Genomic DNA, 22,405 nt, shown 5'->3' with positions numbered 1-22,405 from the left:
GGGGAATGTGTACGCCTGTCCGAAATTCATGACAACAGAACCTGGTTCCTCTTCCTCAGTCTGTGATGGCAGTACCTCAGCCCAACAGTGTTTTCTTCTGTCTGGGGTAGCAGTACCTCTGCCAAACAGTTGGATTTAGAGGCTTTGCACTTGGCATCATTTCATTTCCAACCACCTGATGATATTGGACAGCTACACTCGAGCAGAAACAGAACACTTAAGGAGACACTGATCTTTTTCTTCAGGCTTCTCTGAAGCTCTAATTAAATGAAATGGATCTGTGCCCTGTGCTTTAACTCTCTTTCTTTTTTCTCCTACAGCGCATTTGGGAAGCACACTGTGAATATGTATTTGAGTGTTTGGGTGGTGCTCATTTGTGACGAGGACGGATATAAATGGAATTCACTTAGTATAAAATGTTTACACGCTACAGTGAGCGCGCCTTGGCTGTGTCTGAAGAGAGATGGCATGCTTTTGGCTTTGTCCAGCTTCTGAGGGTGACATGTCAGGGGCTCCTCCTGCCAGGCGGAAACCATGAATTATACTAGAAAATTGAAATTGTAATTAGGTTGGGCAGAACCGAGCCCTTGTATTCCTTCCAGATAGTGTTGTTTGATTGATGGCCCCGGGGGATTTAATTTTAATATTTCTAGATTACTCCAAGGAGACACAAGAGAAGTGTCATTGGCAGACTTGACAATGGAATAATCTAGAAACATTAAAACAAAGAATGGAAAAGCAGTCTGAGGAGGACTAGACTAAGAGAGGCATTGTTTCTTTAAACTCATTCCCTTGTCTGAGAATCAAAGGCCAATTCCTTCAGTCCTAGAAGGAACTTTTCATCTCAGCATGGGACTGAAGAAAAAAAAAAAACCACAAGATGTAGGCAATGGGGGCAGCTCAAAGTACCTGCCTGACTACAGAGCACATAGAGGATGTTTCAGGGGGCATAGATGTGGCAAATGTGCATTCCTCTATATCACAGTTGCTAGTGCAGTTTACAACTGGCGCTTTTGAAATCCTACCTGCCCAGTTTTGGCTCAGTGGTCTGGTTCTAGAATGTTGAACCCAAGGCTCAAAGGTGGTCAGCCATCCTTGCCCTTAGCCCTTTTAGGAGTAGAAAAAGGCCAGAATAGATGTCGGGCCCGAGGACATCTGGGGTGTTGAATAGAGAAGACAGAACCAGAGCAAAGAACTATAATGACCTCATAACTGGGTCATCCAGGCCGTGTCATAAGGCTCAGGTCAGAGGAATTTGGAAATCTACCGATGTCTTTGATAATAAGTTAAAACTTTACTGCATTGGCAGCAGTATTACCTCTACCTTGATCGCCACGAAACCTCCACATGTTTGCGTTGCTGAATCTTTGAAGGCGTTCAAAGGACGAAGTTCTGCTTTTAAGCACACGTTAGTGAGCACAGTTGCAGAGATTTCCTTTTTTCCATGGCTTCCAGTGTGACATATAAAGCTTGAAAGGGCCAAATGTGTCTATCAAGCTGGTCATTCTACACTCCAGGGGCGGGAGAAGGTTAGGACCAAAGAGGCAGAGTTAATGAGGAAGGCCAGTGGTTGTGGCTTATTCAGTTCAGTCCAAAGCTGCCTTGTGCATTGTTTAAGCCGAGGACTGCCAAGGGGCAGAGGCCAGCTGTAGTGATGTGCCATCTCACTGACCAGACTGCTTATTTCCCATGTCTAACACTGACAGAAATTTGTGGAAAACGATGGAACATGGTCACTCTCAGAAAACTTAGAAAACCATGCCAAGCCCTATCCAGATCGCTCCATCTGACTGAGGACAGCAGGCTTGAGAAGAGTGAGCATTTACTTAGCTGTCCCTAGTGGAGAGTGGGGAAATTGCACTCATTGTTTTCTGGGCTCAAGTATAGTATTTCCATTTCTGATTTCATTCCTATCCTAGTGAATGGGCATTAAAGAAACTTACTCTTGTCAGAAAGGAGGCTACTTCTTAGAATCAAGAGCGACTGTGCCAAACTACGCCAGAGATGATTTACTTCTTCAACATAAGGTTATGACGAGAAGTAGTGTATGAATTCATCACGTGCACAGTAAACAGTACCCACAAAGCCAGAGGCAGGAGAGAATTAAAGTGATTTTTATGCTTGTCTTGATTTGGCTATGAAATTTACACTGAGATAATATGGGTTTAATAAGAGATAAGTGGGTACACGCAAATCCGTTTCCTTTGGTTCTTGTAAGTTCTGTGTGAAGGATACCTATTCTATGGAGAGCCATCTTTTTAAACACCAGCTTGTGCTTTATCCTGAAATCAGTGACACTAAGTGCTTTTAGATGTAATTTAAGTCTCTCTATTCAACACAAGTTTCTGTGCTATCAGGACATGGATTGATAACATCCCTGTATCTTACCCACAGAATCTAGAGTGGAGCACAGACTCAGGATCTGTGCCTTCTGATGCCATGATCCCAGTGTGTGGAGCTTGTTTGTTTCAGTTTCTCTTTGAACTTTCGGAGCTCAGTGGGAGTTCATTGTGTATAATGTTTAACACTGTATAATGTATAATGTATAACATTGTTTGTGCTGAGGAAGACCCCAAATGCCTATTATGACTTGGAATCTGTTTCCTCAGTGTCTGCTGCACAGAATATGTTGCGCACACCTCTTAGGTTATAGAAATGCTCTGTTCACTGCAAAGGCCCTGTTCTGTCTCTAACCCCCACGAGTCTGAGCTGATTCAGCACCTGGTATTTGGACAGCAACTTTTAGAGCCCTGGGCGTTGTTTCACCCAAGTTCATATCTCCACAAGCACGTTATGAACTTCCTTAGAAGCAAATCCTACCTTTTCTTTTCGCTCTTAATATGGAAGGGTGGCTGAAAAATGAGTAGACATGTAGATTCATAAAAACAGCTTAGGAGCCACTAATAGGAATGGGTCTGAGAATGTAAGTGATGTGCTGTTCTTTCTGATTATACAGAGTCGTAAATAGGCGGGGGAAACTCACATTTCCAGTTGGCAAGGAACACCTATTCTGTTTATTACTGTTCCCTCCAGGAGCCTCTCACCCTCCCACCTCCCCTCATTCATTTTATATACCACACTTAAAATTGGAGGCATAACCTTGTTCAAGAATGTGCAAAACAGAAACATGGTAATGAACTCCTGTTGCTGCTATAAACTTGATGAATGGCTTGTGGAGGAAGGGCATGGAATGGCAATCTCAGGCCAGTGATTAGCTCTGCACATTCCTCCTTCAGAACTCATGCAGACCAGCAGTGTTCACAGTGCTCAGGGTTCTCTTGGGGCTTTGTTGCAGGAATGTCACTGGGTCTTGGCTTCACAGGGAGGAACAAATAAGGTCTCTTTGTTTCTTCCAGCAACCCAAGTGCCTTCCTCCAGTGTACCATTCCAAACCAAGCTCGCTCACAATTCTAGCTGTGTTCTGCCTGGAAGAAACCCTATGTGCTACCCCAACTTGCGCTATCCCTCTGACTTCTGCCCACTTCAGACTTCAAGGATACAAGTGATTTATTCAGTCTCCATTCTTGCCAGCATCAGGGAGTGCTTTGGCCAGTGTGCTCAGATGCTCATACAGTGGCAGGCTCTGGGAAGAGCTGGATGTGCATGAAACACTTTGGTGTACAGCTGGTTCTGGAGCACCAACAGAGTGCCTTTCAGAAATGGCAAGGCACATTTATAAGTGACTAGTCAAACTTGGGACTGTTTAAACTATTAGATGTTCTCTGACATGGGCAAAAAGAACATTTTTTCTTTGCCTCATAGTCTATCATTCTATCATTCTACACACGTTATGTGCTTGGTTTCTAACTATTTCGTGTATATTTTATCAGCTACCCTGGAATAGAGTGCTCACTGTTTGTTTCAAATGGCATACCACACTCTTCTTAGAATGGGACTTGTATTATTATTCAGTGTTATTCACTGCTCCTGGACCAGGAGCACTGGGTTCACCTGGGTTCTATTGAATCTTAGGTCACATCCAGGCCTCTTTAATCAACCTTTCTGTACTAGTTGGAGCCCATGTAGTTGGCATGCTCATTAACATTTGATGTGTCTAACTGTAGGAGCCACTAAATGGGAACTCATGAAGTCCTCACTGAAGTTAACTAGAAGAATTCTTTTCTGGACATGGTGGCACATACCTAGAATCCAGCACTTGGAAATCAGAGGTAGGAAGAGCCATAGATCAAGGCCAATCTTGTATACATAGCAACTTTGCCGTTAGCTTGGGCTACATGAGACTCTGTCTCTAACACTAACGATTAACTATCCTGTTTCTTTAGGATGAAGTATTATGTCTTGATCAAAATATTTTGGTTGAGCCTATATGCCAGTAGAATGTTAATTTTAAGAGGAGGCTGGGAGAAATAGGGAAAAAGGACAAATCCAATACATTTTGTTGACTTAGGAAATTCACCTTAAAAACACATTGACAGCTCAAGTTGTGTGTGTGTGTGTGTGTGTGTGTGTGTGTGTGTGTGTGTGTGTGTGTGTGGTGTATGTGGGGATGCATATGTGTTCATCAGCGTGCATGTGTGGAGGCCAGGGGTCAGTGTGGTTGGTGCTCTACCCTATTTCTGAGACAGGGTCCCTCACTAAACCTGGTGCTCATTGATTAGCTAGGATGGCTGGTCAATGAGCTCTGGGAATCTGCCTGTCTCCAGGTCTTCCTACTCCCTACCAAGCTGGGCCAATTTTTAATAAAGGATGTGTTTACTGAGGCATTGGATTATTCATGGTTTGTATAATCCATACTCATACTCAAGGGCATGTTCCATGCTGAGAAAACCACACAATCTCTTGTCTCAGCTTCTGTTAATGGGTTGGTGTGGGAAATTAAGTAGCTAACAGGTGCAAAGGGAGTTGTAAGCAGGTGTAAATTTGTGTTTATATACATCCAACTTCTCTCCATTCCAGATCAAAGGTAGCATCCTTCTATACCAGGTGTCACCTGGTCCTCTCTTGTTAGTTTCTCAGGTGGCACCCATCACTGCCTGAACTTTGGAATAAGAACATCTGGGTCCTAATCTTGGCCTCATCATTTATTAAACGTATGATGTTGGGAAATGCACATAATCACTTTCAAACTTCTCGCTATAAAATGGGGGTGATAGCAGGATTGTTATAGGTAAATAAAATAATGTATGTAAAGTGGCTCATCCAGTCTTCTGGCAAAAATATGTGTCAACAAATTGGCTTTTTTTTGGCGTTGTTGTTCAGCATGGGGTGACTCCTGGAGATCAGGGACGACATATTGCCTATAGCAGCCTGCACTGGCCAGCACATTAGCCTCGTCAAATAACTCTCTGATGTACTGAATTCATGTTAGGGTCCAAGAGGATTTTGTTGAATCATTGCCTGATGGGTGGATTATTCTCTTGGTGCACATGGTTTCTCTTAGAGTTGCTCACAAGGAGGGCAGAGCAAATACACAACATATGCCTTAATCAGAAGCAGGTGCATGCAGCTTGAAGATGCTCCTTACAAGCCTCATGCTCACAGATGAACAAGGAGTGATGGAAGTCACAATCATTTACTCCATGAACCCTGAAGAATCACTTGATGGATTAGCTGATGTCATCTATTGCTCTGTACTTGTCTTGAGCATTTGACAGGAGTCTATAAATCTCCTTCCGTCAGAAAGCCTCAACCAGTGATCTCTGAATTGGCCTAAGTTCCATGAAGTTAGTGGGAGGCTTACTCTCTCTGCAGGGTATGCATTTGTTATAGGGCTTGGTACTGCATTCAACACACTACCTTTCCCTCCCACAGCAAATGCTAGTTTTACTAAATTAAGAAGTCATTTCGCACGTGACTTCACTGAGTGTTATGTGTCACACAGACAAGCAAGGAAGGGGATTTAAGGGAAGGGATTAGGTTACATTTCAAATGACCATGTGAAGGCTAGCAACAGGCAGTTGGGTGTCCCTCTGTCCTTTCTTGATGGAGTGAGTTGTGAGAGTACTATCAGCATGATCATGGGAAGAACATCCTTTCCCCATATGTAAATTCTCATGTGGGTGGATGGTCAGTCTGGAAATATTGTCCCACACTGAAAAAGAGCTTGCAACTAGTAATTCAGTCCTTCAGAGTGGCTATGGCCTCCCCCTTTTTTCTTTTTATTTTTTTCTTATTCTTACTCTAAAGGCAAGTTGTTTTAGAGGAATTAGTGAGGATCCTCTTAGGCTTCAGAGTCATTACGTTCTTCAGACTGTTTTCTTAACTGAGAGAGAAAAATTAAGAAGAAAAACCATGGAGGATCTGACTTATGAAATGAGTTTGACTGTGATAATCATTCATGGTATATATTCATATATATTATATCTAATGTCACTTTTTAAATGACATACATATAGTATCACTTTAAATATGTACTTTTAAAATTCATTGATCATATTTCAGTATGGCTGGAGAAATGTTTGGGAAAAGAATAGTTTTCTTCTTAACACAAAACCAAACTAAAGCGTGTGTGTGTGTGTGTGTGTGTGTGTGTGTGTGTGTGTGTGTATGTATGTATGTGTGTTTCTGTGTGTATGCGTATGTGTGTGTTTCTATGTGTGTGTGTTTGTATGTGTGTGTGTATGTGTGTGTGTGTTTGTATGTGTGTGTTTGTATGTGTGTATGTGTATGTATGTGTATATGTATAGCTCTGTAAGATGGAAAAAGGAACCAAGAGGTAAGGATAACAAATTGACCAAGCCTGTTATTCTCATTCCACGGAGCCCAGCCTCATCCTACGTGCTTGGGAGAAATATGGGAGGAGCAAAAGCCAGAAGCATGCATGGCTGGGCTGAGACACCCCTAAGACAACGGAGCATATGTGCTCTCATTCCTCTTACTTTGCATTTGCACGCACTTTTAATTTAGCAAAGAACCCTCACATCCAAGTACAAATTACATGTTTGCAAAACATTTGGCACCAAACATTGCTATCGCTCTGCACAGACTCTCTTTAGAGCTTCAGAGCCACTGGGTTGGTTGACTTCCACTATATTCACACAGGCTCCTGTGGTATTTATCTCTCATTGTTGTGCATTTCTTTCCCTGGCTGTTTAAATTCTGAAATGGACTGAGCTATAAAAACACGTCCCTGGTCATTTGATTTCTGTGTGGGCTGCCCAGGGTGAATCTGAGTACTGCAAGGGAGGTTATGAAGTGTTAGACTCAGATAGTTTATTTGCTGAGGGGTGGGCAGGTGAGTGAGCCCAGAGTCCACCTGAGTCTTTTACTGTTTAAAGCATCTTATTAAGTTATAAATTCCCCAGATGGATGCGGCTGTGATGGGCATGGGCTAAATGAGGAAATAAAAATAAACAGTTTGTGCATTGATTGAGCTTGCCTTTAGATCACATCTTCTTTATTTTAATACTACCCTATTAAAAAATAACTAGCAAGAGTCTCCAGAGCAGAGTCATGAGAATGTTATTAACTTGAGCATCATACTGCCTAAACTGTATCTTCTCTGGGAAGATACTGACAGGGAAGAAAAGGAGGCCAGTTTATCTCCTTGTCTATCTGTGAGTGCTGTTTGAAAGTCTCTTCCACAGCCCACCTTACCAAGAAAGGTCAGAAGAGCAAAGTGTGCTGATACAGAAATCTTAAAAGCTAGAGATGTCTCGGCTGTTGATTAGAAAATGGAAGCTGACTGCGCTTTCTGGCAAGCCAAAGGTGCCTTGAGTAGTACCCGTCAAGTCTCTCTACTTAGAAGTCTTAGCTGCTGAATGGAAGACGCCACGAAGGAATCACTAGATCATGAACGTGTTGGAGAATGAAATGGCAGAGAGTTGGGAGACCTTAGGGTGGAAGATGTGATTAAGGGAAATGGTGCTTTCCCAAGGGAAAGATGTACAAGATGTACACTTGGCCACCGAGACTAAATAGTTCGCAGGGGGCTCTCGCCTCTACCCTTCTCCCTTGTAATCCTTCCCATCCCAGGACTTCCCACTCGGGCCTCATGGATGAAGTACAAGTGACTGAAATGTGGAGAGTAGTAATGTAAGAGAATTGGGATTTTCTCCAAAATTATAGATTTTAGGAACTCTGTTTTCCCTTTCAGATCTACTCATTCTCTTGCCAATATGTAGAAGAAATAAAAGCAAAGCAAACAGGCAAAACCACCTGGATGTGAATACAAAGGTAATAAATTATTACCTTCTGAACTTGGCAGCTTTTAGATACTGTAGGAGTAAATTTTAAGGACCCTCTTAGAAACAGTTGAAAACAAGGAGACTTATGCGAAACTCTAAACCACAAGAACAGGAAAGGTGGCAAGAAGAGAGCATCTGTGTTCTTGATCGAAGCAATAAATACAACAAGACCACTTATTTTTAGAACATTTACACAGAACAGAAGTGAATTAAGGACTCATTTTCTGCACACTAACTTATCTTGATCTGACTTAATAATGACAACTTAATGGATCTCACTCTTATTTTTCCCAATTGCTAAGTTCATTTGCAACTCCCGGTTTGCAAATTCCTAGACCTAAGTTACTCTCAGTGGGAATGAGTTAGTGCAGTAGGTCTGGAGAGTGTAGCACTCCAGGAAGGGGCTTCCTGTGTTCTGAAGCTTGCTCAGTACAAAACCACTTGGGGCTTGGTTCCTGGGGGTCCAGATGTGCAGGAACAGGAGGAAGCCCTCTCCACCAGTAAGTTACACAGGACACCAAGGAAGGTTCAACTGTCTTTGGTTCCCCCGAGTCCTCTTACTTTATAGAGTAATTCTGTGAAATGATGGTTGCCGTGCTTGTGATATGGCTGGGTGAGTAGAGGTACTTGCCACCCATCCTGACAACCTGTTGAGTTCAAGCCACTGAACTAACTTTCTGAACCCCACATGTGTGCATGGCTCATGTGCACCTACATGAATACACAACCACAATAAAGAAATGTAGTAAAAGAATATAAAATAGTGTTTGTCTAGAATATTCCTCTTTTTAATTATTAATTAGAATTTATTGTATGGCTATAACTATTCCAGAGGGACATTAGCATCAGTAAAGAAGCATTGAAAGGTTTGCTATTCATTTGTCATAGAAAGTAGAATCAAAAACATTTCCAAATATTCAGATACATGGATTTCCAAAGCTCTATGGGGTGGTGGTGATAAAAAGCTACCGGCAACCTAGAGGCACTGGACGCCTCTCCCCACCTGGAGTCCTACCCAATCCACACTGGCTTCCCATTTTCCACAGACGCATATGGACTTGCCACTCTCTCTCTTGCTAATTTCAGCAAGTGGGACCCAAGGCTTTTCTTCACTAATTCTAAGAAGCATGAAGGGCTGGGCTGGAAGGGCCTCGAAGCCCCTTCCATGGGAGTGTCCAGAGGGCAAAGCGATGGGACTCAGTCGCCATCACTGCTGTGGTTTCCTGATTTGCTTCCTTTCTTTCATCTGTCCAGAGTGAGCGCCAAGGCCTCTGAATCAGGAGGAGCCTCAGCTCTGTTTGGTGTACTTGCAACAATGCTCACTCTGATTCCCTCTGTTAAATCAGCTTTCCCCCCACCATGATCTGGAGGTGGAGGCTGCCATGACAGGCCAGTGTTCTGATTTTTTATATGCAAATAAATCACTTGATTATATTTTTTGTCCTTATGTTATCATGAATATTTCAAATGAATTTTATATGGTTCATATTTATGGTTTGGGAGCTATTTCACTTTTTGGCTCTCTGCCGTCTCATCTGCATATACCATATCTCAGCTGATGTTGATTGGTCTCATTTACATATTCATCATGCTCCTATTTTCAAAGATATTTTGTTGTAAACTGGCTTTTCTTCCCCCCTCCAGTGTTATAATAGCACGTAGATGTGTTTTTAAATTGTGCTCATTTCCATACATAATTTTTCTGGTTACCATAAATCACCACATTGTCACCTGCTCCCCCCACTCTATTCAGCATAATCTTCACACTTTATACCAAGCTGACATATGGCTCCAAAGTAATTAAAGACAATGTAAACAGTTTACAGTGCACTTTGCAAAGCCACTTCACATTGCAGAGAGTTTAATGATTTCCGTTTTCTCCCAGCAAGTCCCAAAGCAATGAAGAGTTGGGAAGCTGGAGATAAGGATGCTGATGGAGGCTAGAATGTGAACAGTGGCCCTGTCATCTTTAATGGAGAAGCTTCTGTTTTACCCAGAAGACTCTCCTACTAACTGTTCTCAAAAACAGAACTGGGTTAATGAACCAGGAAGACTCATCTGTGAGGGTTAGGATGTACATACAATTTTCCTTTCTTTTTGGATGGGAAAACGCATGGTCCTTTTGTAATTTTAAGGAGGAAGAGATGAAGATCTAAGCCCATCAGTGTTCCAGATATAGAGATGGGATGTTTAAGATGCTGGACAACATTAGGAAAGGGGAGGTACCAAGAGCACTTTTACAGCTGATGGATACTTAGATGCTCATACCGCACGGGGGTGGGTCTAAGCAATGAAGGAAATAAAGATGTGCAATCTTCGAATCTGGGCAGTCTAGTTAAGTCCATCTGCACAAAGCACATCCCACTCTGGAGTGTCCTTTTCTATTGCTTATTCACTGTTACCTTGGGCAGAAAGTCTGATCTCGCCAGACCTGTTTCCTAATCTGCCGAATAGCAATGATGGTGAGACATACGGCCTGTGCGACAGACAAGGAGAAACCACAGCTCTTCACAACATCAGGGTTTCTCCCACGCTGTCCCCGTCCACTGGCTTGCTTTCTGTCCCCCATCACAGCACAACACCCAGAGTAAGAGTTTCTGAATTAACATCCGACTGTGTCATCCCTCACACTTGCCCTCATGCGCGCGCGTGCGCGCTCATGCATGCACACACACACACACACACACACACACACACACACACACACATCCCTCCTTTATCCCATCCAGTGCTTTTGCTTTACTGGTCTCTTCAATAGCCAGGGTCCCCTTCACACAGGAGGCAGGCCTGCTTTGAAGACGTAAGCCTTCTGCTTGCTCATCTTGGTTCTGCCAGCCCTCATTCAGTCCGCACAGTGTACTGGGTCATAGAGCTCACCGTGAGACTTTGGTGCACGAGAATTTCCTTTCTAGGCTGTCACTTTCATTTAGGTGGCCACTCCTTCGCCTGCAGATTGCCACACCAATGTCATTTCCCCAGAAAGATTCTCCTTAACCTTTCCAATAGGGAAGAACTACTACCATAAACACTCCACTAACACACTTTCCAACCCCTAGTCTCTATAGCGACTGTCAGCACACAAATTTACATTTACTAATACGACATTTAATTTCTAACAATACTATTGGAATATAAATTCCACAAGCACAAGGGTATGCTTGTCTCTACACAGTATTGAATCCATGGTGCCTCACAGAGCCAGGTACATGTCATCAATATATAATAAGCACAGACATAAAAATGAGTGGACATAGCCGGTCATTGGTGGTGCACACCTTTGATCCCAGCACTCGGGAGGCAAAGGCAGGCTGATCTCTGAGTTTGAGTCCAGCCTGGTCTACAGAATGAGTTCCAGGACAGCCGTGGCTACACAGAGAAGCCCTGTTTTGATAACCACCCCCCCCCAAAAAAAAGTGAATATAATCAGTATAGGGTGACAAGAGAAGACTTTTAACTATGAACAGAATATACTAAATAATAAAAATGGCTGTGGTCCATAGTAAAGGAGTGGATAGGCAGATAGACGGGCATGAACCTCTACGGTGACACAGGTAATTATATAGTCAAAATTAAAATACAGTTTAAGATCAAAATACGTAAAGTGTTATGTTCACACCAGTGATATGAACATTTGTTAAACTCCTTTCTGTCCTGAGAGGCAGAAGAGAAACTCCGAGCAGGCTTAAGGGAAAGAAGGGAATTTAACGGTTCCTTGAACTTGATGGTCAGAGAGGAAGAACGGCTTTAGAAGCAGCTTTATTCAGGTTCCAGGGTCCTTAGGACTCGGGCTCTCTCCGAGCCTCCCCTTCTATTACGTGAGTTCTGTCCTCATGGACACCCTAGTGGATAGATGGTGACAGCTGTCCTGGCTTCACTTCTTTGAGGAGTTCTATTCCTGAGGAAAGAGCTGACCTTTTCACTGCTTAATCCCATAAAAGCCTCATGCTTTGTGGCTTGCCCAGATTACAGAACCAATCCTCTAGCAGTCACTGGAGCTAGGAGACATGGTGTTCAAACTGCCTGCCACCTCAGTGAAGAGCGCGTCTTTAGAGCTGGAAATGTCTCCCCCAACCATATGCACTTAGTGTGAGGGAGAAAAGACCCACAAGCAAAACTGAAGCCCCTGAAGAGGTGCTGCAGGTGGGGGTGGGGTGGTAGGGACTCTGGTAGTTGGGTAAACAAAGTCTGCAAAGGAGCCGAGTCTCTGTGGCCCTGTGGTTGGGGAAGGTTTCTGGAGTAGAACTGAGAGTTGAAAGGTAGCAGGATTATCCTGGCAGGAGTTTCTTATTAGCATCCTCACTGCAATAATTATCACTGTAGTTAACATTCATTGAGGACTTCACCGTGTGCCAGGTACTAAAGGAAGCCTGTTAAAGGCAACACTTTCCCCCATCCTCCCCCAAAGTCATTAGATCTCACAATTACAGTTGTTGTTTGAGACCTTTGATAGACTAATTAGACAGTTTCCAAGAATTTGTAGCCAAGTCGCAAGTAGGTGCAGGTGAAGAGGTGACTGAAGGGAGGGAGGGCGGGGGAGAGCATTCTTTCTGTGTTATTCATGACCCCGAAGGAGAGGAAAGTGCATGGTGGGGAGGGGTCATTTAAGAGAAAGTATTTCCTTTTTCTCATTTTAGTGGCCTAGGGGTGAAACTCGGTCATAGGCAGAGCGAATTAAAGAGATTTAGGGAGAAGGAGACATGAAAGATGAAGCCAGTATTTTTAAATATAGGAAACAGGTTAAAAACTGAAGGAAGAACCAGGTGACAAGGATGGATGTAGAAAGGAGATGAGAACTTGGCAGTGACAAAAACGGGATGTTGGAGGATGGAAGGAAGGCAAGCCTGGAGACCACAGAAAGCTGGTGGTTTCCTGAGAGTCAAGGCCTGTGGGGTTGAGGATGATGCTTCAGGGTGAAAAGAGTTAAAAGCTAAGTGTAGTTTCACTTCACATCTCTCTGCAATCAGCTCAGCTAATTGATAAAAGCACGAGGCAGGAACGGATATGCTGTGTCTGGAGATGCTGCTTTACCGAACCAACCACCTCCTTGCTTGTATTATTATTATGTCAGCTTGCCTTGGCCAGCTCTTTGACCATATGATGCTCTCATCTGATGCTGGGTGCCCTGTGAGGGGCCAGCCATATTTGTCAGATGAAATTCTATGGGTGGATTATTTGTGGTAGCCGTTATTTCTGTCTTTATGCAAGTAGAAGGATGTTGGGGGGACCCAGGAGTATCTTACAGTCATCTAGCATATGGTACATCACTGGCAGGGCATTGGCCAATCTCCCAAGGAGCATACCTCAGCCCAAATCTCTCCAGCTCTATGGCTTTCATGGTAAGCTCTGTTAAGATGCGTGCCTGATGTTGTGTTGAGTATCTTTACCAGGTAAAAACATTGGAAGTTGGCACATTTTAAATTGAGTTCTCATCTGATAAGACAATGAAGGTTTCTTTCTCAGACACAGATGAGGAAGCAAAGGCCTTAAAGGAGATTTCAAGGTTACATAGTCAGTTTACATGGAAACTAGCAGTCCACCAGTGCTCTGCCCACTGGCTTGCAAGCAGGTGGTTTAACTGTGGAAGCACAGCGCTTTTCTCTCTGTGTGCCTTTTGGTAATCGATCACTTTCCCTCTTCCCTAGACATCAGCAAGAAATATTCTTTTTTTTTTTGAGACAGGGTTTCTCTGTGTAGTTTTGGCACCTGTCCTGGATCTCGCTCTGTAGACCAGGCTGGCCTTGAACTCACAGAGATCTGCCTGGCTCTGCCTCCCGAGTGCTGGGATTAAAGGCGTGCACCACTGCCGCCTGGCCAAGAAATATTCTTAAAGGGAGAGGGAAGAACTAAGTGGAAAAATCCCACAGCTTCCAGGAGAAACACATGAACTGGAGGGTGGCTTCTGCCTCATCGCTGTAAAAATATTTCCTTTTCTGAATACTCCACGCGTCTCTGACTGTACTGACTGCTGTGTAGGTTCTGAACCCCAGCTGTGTCATTGTGGAGAGCATGCCTCCCTTCTTAAATCCTAGGAGCGGAGGCCATAGGCCCTCAAAGAAAGGGCATGTTACTTGTGATGTGAGAAGATTCACTCTGGGTTGGCTTCTGCACTCCACTTTGAGAAAACTCATTGGGAGCCAACTCTAAATTAAACCACATTGATAAAAAGGCGGTGTTTGTGATAGCAAGGGAGACTTCTTGGTCAGTCCTGCAAATGTTCTCAATACTTTCAAACATTTGTGTATCAGAGACTGATTGTTACTTGCACAGATGACTCAGGAACCAGAGGTCTAAAGGACACAGATGTGAGGCCTTGCTGTGGATTCAAAGCTAGCCAGAACTAGTAGAAGTTTATCTTTGAAAGAAGACTGTAAACAGAAAAAGAAATGATTTCTTTTCTGAGATGTCTAGTTGAAGAGTTCTGGAAAGCAACCCTTTCCACAAAAACCAAACAAGAGTGAAATGAGGCCGGGCGGTGGTGGCGCACGCCTTTAATCCCAGCACTCGGGAGGCAGAGGCAGGCGGATCTTTGTGAGTTCGAGGCCAGCCTGGGCTACAAGTGAGTTCCAGGAAAGGGGCAAAGCTACACAGAGAAACCCTGTCTCGAAAAACCAAAACCAAAAAAAAAAAAAAGAGTGAAATGAAATGCTGACTGTGACCGTCACACTAGAATCAGCAATTGTCCCTCAATACCATTGGCAGGAAGCATGATAGGGAGAGGGAAAAGGACGCCATGCAAAAGATGCTCAGTATATCAGGCAACTTCTAAATGCAGTCCTTCTCATGGACTTCCTAACCACTACATCTATAGGTGCTCAGGACTTACATACAGCATGTAGGTCTTGTATGTAACATGTATAATCTTCCCATATATTCATGCATACTGCAACATAAATCAACTCTAGCTTACTTGTAATATCTAATGCAATGCAAATTTATATAAATGGTCGTAATAGTGTATCAATTATAGAATAACAATAATAAGAATTACACACACACACACACACACACACACACACACACACACACATACACACACAGAGCAGGACGTTTTTTTCCCCAAATATGTTTAATCCATGCTTTGTTGAGTCTGCTGACAGGGGCCCTTGGTAAGGATGGACACATGTATAGAAAATCATGCTGGACATGACCCAAATCCACCTGAAACATTCACACAGTAGCATCAGATACCTACATTTTCTCCAGGTCCTCAAATCCAGAAAATGATCCTTTGGGGATGACTCGAAGCTTGGTGAGCACAAACCTCCTGTAAAGAGAGTGGGTATAAAGCATCACAATCTACCTGATCACAAGCAATTGAGTGATTGATAATGACACCAGCTAACAGCTAACACACATGGGGTGCCTGCTGTGAGAATAAGGGTTGAGTATGTTCCCTTCCTCTCAGAAAAGTGCTAGTCCAGGTTCTGTTGGCATGATGAGATGAATTTAAGGCGGGTAAGGTTCTTACCATTGTATTTCAAGAAACGCTGAGTAGCCGAGATGAACAAGGGTCATAGCCAAGGCCTGCCTATCAGCCACGAGACCCTTCTATTTCCCTGTATCAGCCACCAGTACATACACACCGAGCTGACCTTGCATCCCGTTCCTGGGTTGGGGTGGGGGTGGAGTCAGGAGAAAACTTCCTGCTGCTCTCACGTGTTCACTGCAGTGAGCTCACCTACCTGCCTGGTAGTCCTGGCACCTCCTGGTGAGCTGTCCAGCATCCTGCCCTAGAAGAGCCCCTCCCATCCCCACTCCACCTTTCCCCCTCTCTTCTGGGGAACCACTACTGCAAATTCCCTTCCTTTCTTTCATGCATCTCAAGCTTCTCTTTCCCCTCCTCTGCTGAATTCCACCATTGATATAAAAGCATGACATCGTTTTCCCTGTTCATGAAGTCTTCTCTTGGCCACAGCCACCTCTGGTTTTCTGACATCTTTTTTGTCTGAAATATCTGTCTCACCCTTGCTATAAAACAACTCCCACGGGGTCCTGCTCCTCTCCTCACTCGGGGAAAAATACAAGTTGTGTACAGTGGCATTCAGAACCCCCAGGGGCTTCCTTCCTGCTGTCTGTTCCCTAGCTCCTCTAACCTCTTTTTTTTCTCTCCAAAATTTGATAAATAGCTTAGTTAACAGTAAGAGTTTGCAATGCATGTTTTAAGAAACATTTTCAGGTTCAGCATCTCATCACGTCTACAGATAGCCTCCTTCCTGGCTTGCCCCTCATCTTCCAGTTTCTCAAATTCACTTTTTCAGCTAGGTTTTTCCCAACCTCTCTATGCAAAATGACGTTCTTGACATGTCCCCTTATCCTCTTTCCTACTTAAAAGTTTCTTCATGTTCCTTCTGGCATGTTCTACATTATTCTTTCTTGCCCGCTTATTCACGTAATTGTCTCTTCCTCATGAGTAGCGTGAGAGTCCTACAAGAGCGGAGACTGTCCTCTGAGTTGTCTCCTAGCCTGGTCCCAGGCACATTACAGCTCTCTCTGAACGGGTTTTAAAACACTCGTACCTGATAGGAGAGCAAAGCAATGAATGTCTATGTAATTCTCCACACTACATTGTTTACTTATCATTCCCTGCTCACAAGGTTAATGTCGGCCTGGAATTCTCAGATGTTCTGTGGCTGCAATGGGGGCACACAGGCCTTTATCTCCCTTTGTTTGAGCTTGGTTATCCCATGCTTCGACACTGTGATAAGGAACCATGGGAGAGAATCATCATGATGCTTTGCTCCAAGGGACCAACTCTTCTGTTTCATACCAATTCAATTTCTGTAGTTCTAGTAACAGACTTGTTTTCTAAAAGTTCCAGAGATCATGCCTGTATTAAATAGTTCAAAGTTATTAATGTAATTAAGATTTTTAAAAAACTCTATAAACTTTATTATAAAAATTTGAAAAAAAACAAAATAAAACAAAAAACAACTCACACAACAGACCCCAAGTCTATCCATCTCAATGAAACTCTATATGGTTGAATAACCATTTGGAATAGAAGCTATGCAGGTTCACACTGGAGTTTACACTCTCACTTTTGAACAGATTTTTATGGACTTTCATACTTTAAAGCAGTTTTTTAAAAAAGATCAATTTTCATTTCCTCCAAAAGTCTTAAATAAATCATAACAAGTATCACTTTAACATGTATGGCTGTGCTTGTACAAAAGTGTCAAAAATTCTCAAAAGCCCAAAGTAAGAAACTGAACCCCAGATGTTATTCTGAGCCACAGTGACTGCAAAAGAGAATCTGAAGAGAGATGGGGGGGATGAGTGTGATTTCCAGATTTGGTAACCAGGGAATTTGAATATGGGTGCCGAACTGGTCCACCAGGTCCCAGAGGGTAAATGCAAAGGCCCTGTCAACCTCTTCTCCTCTCCTCCCTCTTCTCCTCTCCCCTTCTCCACCCTGGATGCTCCCCTCCTATTCACCCCTTTTCCTTTATCTTATATGCATTCCAGAAAGAAATGAACAGAAAATAGAGACCAGCCAACTTTCAATGAAATAGCACCCAGGAAAAACCCCATAATTTGTGAAAGCTGTAAATCTTCAGATTCAGAAATCTCAAGCTGTCCCAGAAAAGGGAACCACGTTTCATTGCTAGAGATCTGAGAATGAAAGCTGTGGATCTATAGGAGAAAATATTTTTAAAGCATGCAGAGAGAAAAAGACAAAATATCTTGAAAGGGAAAAAGTTTGTAAAAATATCTTCAAAACCATCAGAGAAGAGTAATTGCTAATTTAGAATTATATGACTAGAAAATTACCATTCAAATATGAGGGTAAAATAAAGATACTGGTGGATAAATTTAATTAGACACTAAAAACCTTTTAGCAAAATAATTCCTTTAGATGATAAGAAAATTTAATTCAGTAGAAAGAGAGACAGACAGACAGGCACATACACACACACACACACACATATACACACTCACGTCCATACATATATCATGGAGTAAGAGAGGGTAAAGAAATTAGTACCCTTCATTGACTAGGTAGGAATTCATAATGGCCAGAAAACCAACCAAGTCAATAAGGAATGCTAAAAAATATCGACTCTGAACCAAGTCACAAAGCAAATTAGTGTAAAAACAAATAACTTTCTTTGGCAAGAATGCAATTACGAAGTCACTTAGAAATCAGTAGTAAGATAATTAACTCCTTTACCTCAACACATATACACCCACATGGAAAATCAAAACAAAAACAAAATATTAGCACTCCTTTAAATCATGCATAAGTCAAAGAAGAAATTACAATTATAAAAAGATTTTGGGTAATATAAGAAAATACAATATAAATAGTCAAGCTGCTACTTATACATAACTTTCAGCTTTATGTTATTATTACAGAAGGAAGAACAAAAAGACAGACTATTAGTGAGTTAAGCTTTTAACGTAAGAAGCCAGTAGAAGATTAATTGAATTATTGAAACAGAAAAACCATAAGGCAGTGTTTCCTCATTCTATTCCTAGTTAGAATTTAAAGTGAAACTCAAAAGCAATATAATAAGAAACATTGGCATGATTATTGATATTGATTGTCAGCTTGACAGGACCTAGAATCATGTAGGAGATCCTTTGCACATATCTGTGAGGGAGTTTCTAGATTGTGCTAATTGGGGTGAGAAGATGTTAATCTAAATGTTGGTGCTACCATTTAATTGGCTGGGGTCCAAACTGAATAAAAAGTAGCAAGCAAGCTGAGCACTAGAACTGATCTCTGCTTGATTCCTTACTGTGGATGCGACACAACAAGCTGCCTCAGGATCATGCCGTCTCATGGTCCACTGACACCATAGTTGATGTCTTTGTTCTAATGCTATGAAGAGACATCATGACTGCAGCAACACTTATAAAAGAAACCATTCAATTGGAGCTTGTTTAAAGTTTCAGAAGTTTAGTCCATTATCATCATGGTGGGCAGTATGGTGGCATGCAGGCAGACATGTTCTTGGAGAAGTTACCCAGAGTTCCATGTCTGCATCCACAGGCAGCAGGGAGAGAGAGACTCTGGGTTTGGAATGGGCTTTTTGAAAACTCCCAAGCCCACCCCCAGTAATGCACTTCCTCCCGCAAGGCCACACTTCCTAATCTTTTCAAGTGGTGCCACTCCCTCTTGACCAAGTATTCAAATCTATGAGCCTGTGGGGGTCGTTCTCATTCAAACCAAGACCGTAGACTATCCCTTCAAACCAAGCTTAATAAGCCCTTCTTTCCTTAACTTGATTTCGCCAGGTATTAGATCACAGCCATGAGAAAGCTAATTGTTAGTAATACAATTGGTGAAATAAGACTGTCCATGGAGACGTTTGGGGGAGGTGAAACACTCAGGAGACAGGACAACTTGATAAGCAGTCCTTGAGTGAGAGTAGTTTGACTTATGAATTTACACTTTGTGATGATGTGAAAGCAATATGCTTTCAGTAGAAACTGGAGTTCTAATTTTAAATTTTGAACTTTTCCTGGCTAGCACTATGAGCCACAAAAGTGAGCTACAGCTCCCTAAAGACGCCACGAGGAGGAGAGGAAACAAAAGACACTTTACAGTGTATGTTTGTTCCTGGGTATCAATTGGGGGTTGTTGTTAGGCTAGCTCACTCCCTTGAGGATACCAGAAGCCATGAATGCTCAAGTAAGTACTTTATGTAAAATGGTATAATATGTACATATATCACATGTATGTTCTTCTGTGTACTACTGTATAAACCATCTCTAGGTTACTTATGACATTTAATGCAATGTAAAAAGTTATACTGTATGTTGGAGGAACATGACAAGGAGAGATCTGTATAGGTTTAGCATCAAAATATCTTTCTGGTCCAAGGTTGATTTGGTCTGTGGATACAGATACCTGATTGTGTTGTCACTGTTCTTCTGGATATAAGTATTCAATAACTGCACTAACCATCATTTTGTCATTAAATAGGCTTTGTGTTCAATGGCTTTGTCCAGTCACTGGCCAGTGTAAGTGTTCTGGGCAGGCTTAAGGCAGATCAGGCTAAGTTGTAGTGTTTGGTGAGTTAAGTCTGAGAATGAAATTATTATTATTATTTTTTGGGTATTTTTTTTCATGACAGGATTTCTCTGTGTAGTTTTGGTACCTGTCCTGGATCTCGCTCTGTAGACCAGGCTGGCCTTGAACTCACAGAGATCTGCCTGGGATCCCAAGTGCTGGGATCAAAGGTGTGTGCCACTGCCACTCAGCTGAGAATGAAATTATTTTTAACTGAAGATAGATGTTTTTCATAAAATATATCTGCTTATAGTTCCCCTCCCTCAACTCCTCCCAGACCCTCCCCACTTCCTCAAATGAAGTTTTAACTTTCAATATTGTCAACTTATTAATGGATTTATCCAGATGTGTCAGTCAACAAGCATCTGTATTGATAAAGCTTAATCTTTATATAAACTTCTCATTGTACAGTTGTAAAGTTAAGATTTGCTCTGTTTATTGCTAAAATGGACAAGGAATTATTTTTGTACTATTTAGGGTTTAGTGTAATGGCTTTAAAATCTCATCATTCTAGGGGCTGGAGAAATGGCTCAGCAGTTAAGGGCACTAGCTGTTCCTCCAGAGGACTTGAGTTTAATTCCCAGCATTCAGATAATGGTTCACAACCATCTGTAACTCCAGCTCCAGAGAATCTGATGCTCTCTTCTGACCTCTGCAGGAGGTATATAGACATACATAAAGGCCGAACACCCATACACATAAAATTAAAATACTTTCATAATTCTAGCATTAATGACAATTATTAGAGGCAATTATATTTGCTTGACTATTTATTGAAGACAATTGAATTACTAACACTGTAAATCTTACTATCATACAAAGTTTATTTGAACCAACGATTTCTGATAATTCATTCTAATTTTGTTACTCTAATTATATTCAACAAATTCCAAAGGCATGGGCAGATTTTTTCTAAGTCAAGAGCAAAGATAAAAACATTATTGTTGGTAAGTTTTTATTTTAGGAATAGGAACACAAGACTAACTGAATAACTTTAAAACACATTGCAACATTTAAGTTTGTCTTGAGAGAGTAAACAGAAAATCAGTGTACAGAAGTTAGAGTAGCTGGGTGGCAGTGGCACACGCCTTTAATCCCAGCACTTAGGAGGTAGAGACAGGTGGATCTCTGTGAATTCGAGGCTAGCCTGGTCTACAGAGAGAGTTCCAGGACAGGCTCTGAAGCTACAGAGAAACCCTGTCTTGAAAAAAACAAAACTAAAAATGAGATTAGTGAGAACTGACAAAACCAGAAATTCATTCTGTAGAACAATTAATAGAGTAGAAAAAAGTGTATCCATGCTGCACAATGAACACACACACACACACACACACACACACACACACACACACACACGGGTGAAGAGATGGCCCTACAGACATAATAGACTTTAAATGAGACAACTCTGGGAATGCTTTTTTTTAGATATTTTATTTTTTAAATTTTTGCTTTTCTTTATTCTTCTCTCATACAATACACATCCCGACCACAGCCTCCTCTCCTCCCCTCCTTCCCTTCTTCCCAGTCTCCACCTACCTCCCCTCTCCCCAAGATCCACAGCTCCTCCTTCGCCTTCAGAAAACAGAAGGCCTCTACGAACACAGAACGTTTTCACAGAGACAGAATCAGGAAAACTGTCTCGGGTACACACAGACACTGCATAGTTTGCTAGTCACTAACAAATCAGGTTGATAGTTTAAAGACTTTCCACCAAATATCAAGGTCAAGCAATGTGATTTCGGAAGTGTACTCTGCCTCGTCAGAGCAGAAAAAAAATTTCCAATTTTGTAGAAACTACCCAAGACACCACCATAGTGAGAAAGAGAATGCTCTTTAATCCAGTTGGTGTGGCTAGTGTAACCTGGTAGCAAAGCCAGACAGGGATAAGATAAAGAAGGAAAAATTTTAAGTTAAAAATCTTATTAGTATAAATACACAGTCTGAAAAAGCAGCAATAATGTATGTCCCATACAGCCTAAAAAAATAATAAATCATTATTGAATTGGGGTTTCCCAGAATTCCAAAGTTGCCATATATTAAAAAACTCTTGTCAAATAAAATTACAATATTAAAAGATAGAAAAAACATAATTTAATAGGCATAGAAAGTATATTTGATGAAACTGATGTGAACCATGACAAAAATCTTACTTTAAAATTCATTTTTCTCTCATATATTACATCCCAACTGCACTTTCCCTCCCTCCATTCCTCCCATTACCCCCCCCCCCACACACACA

At 42.0% G+C, this 22,405-nt stretch overlaps 1 protein-coding gene across 1 annotated transcript in view; it reads right to left on the bottom strand.

The window, feature by feature from the left end:
• Positions 1-22,405, bottom strand: part of Fshr (follicle stimulating hormone receptor) — a 181,873-nt gene that overhangs the window by 87,266 nt on the left and 72,202 nt on the right. Inside the window, exon 2 of the mRNA XM_059248382.1 lies at positions 15,340-15,411. Coding sequence (XP_059104365.1) covers positions 15,340-15,411 — 72 coding nt within the window. The remainder of the gene's footprint in view (positions 1-15,339; positions 15,412-22,405) is intronic.

Source organism: Peromyscus eremicus, chromosome 22, assembly GCF_949786415.1.
Source record: "Peromyscus eremicus chromosome 22, PerEre_H2_v1, whole genome shotgun sequence".
NCBI lineage: Eukaryota > Metazoa > Chordata > Mammalia > Rodentia > Cricetidae > Peromyscus > Peromyscus eremicus.
Note: the sequence above shows the minus strand (reverse complement) of the source record. Positions and strands in the feature narration are given on the sequence as shown.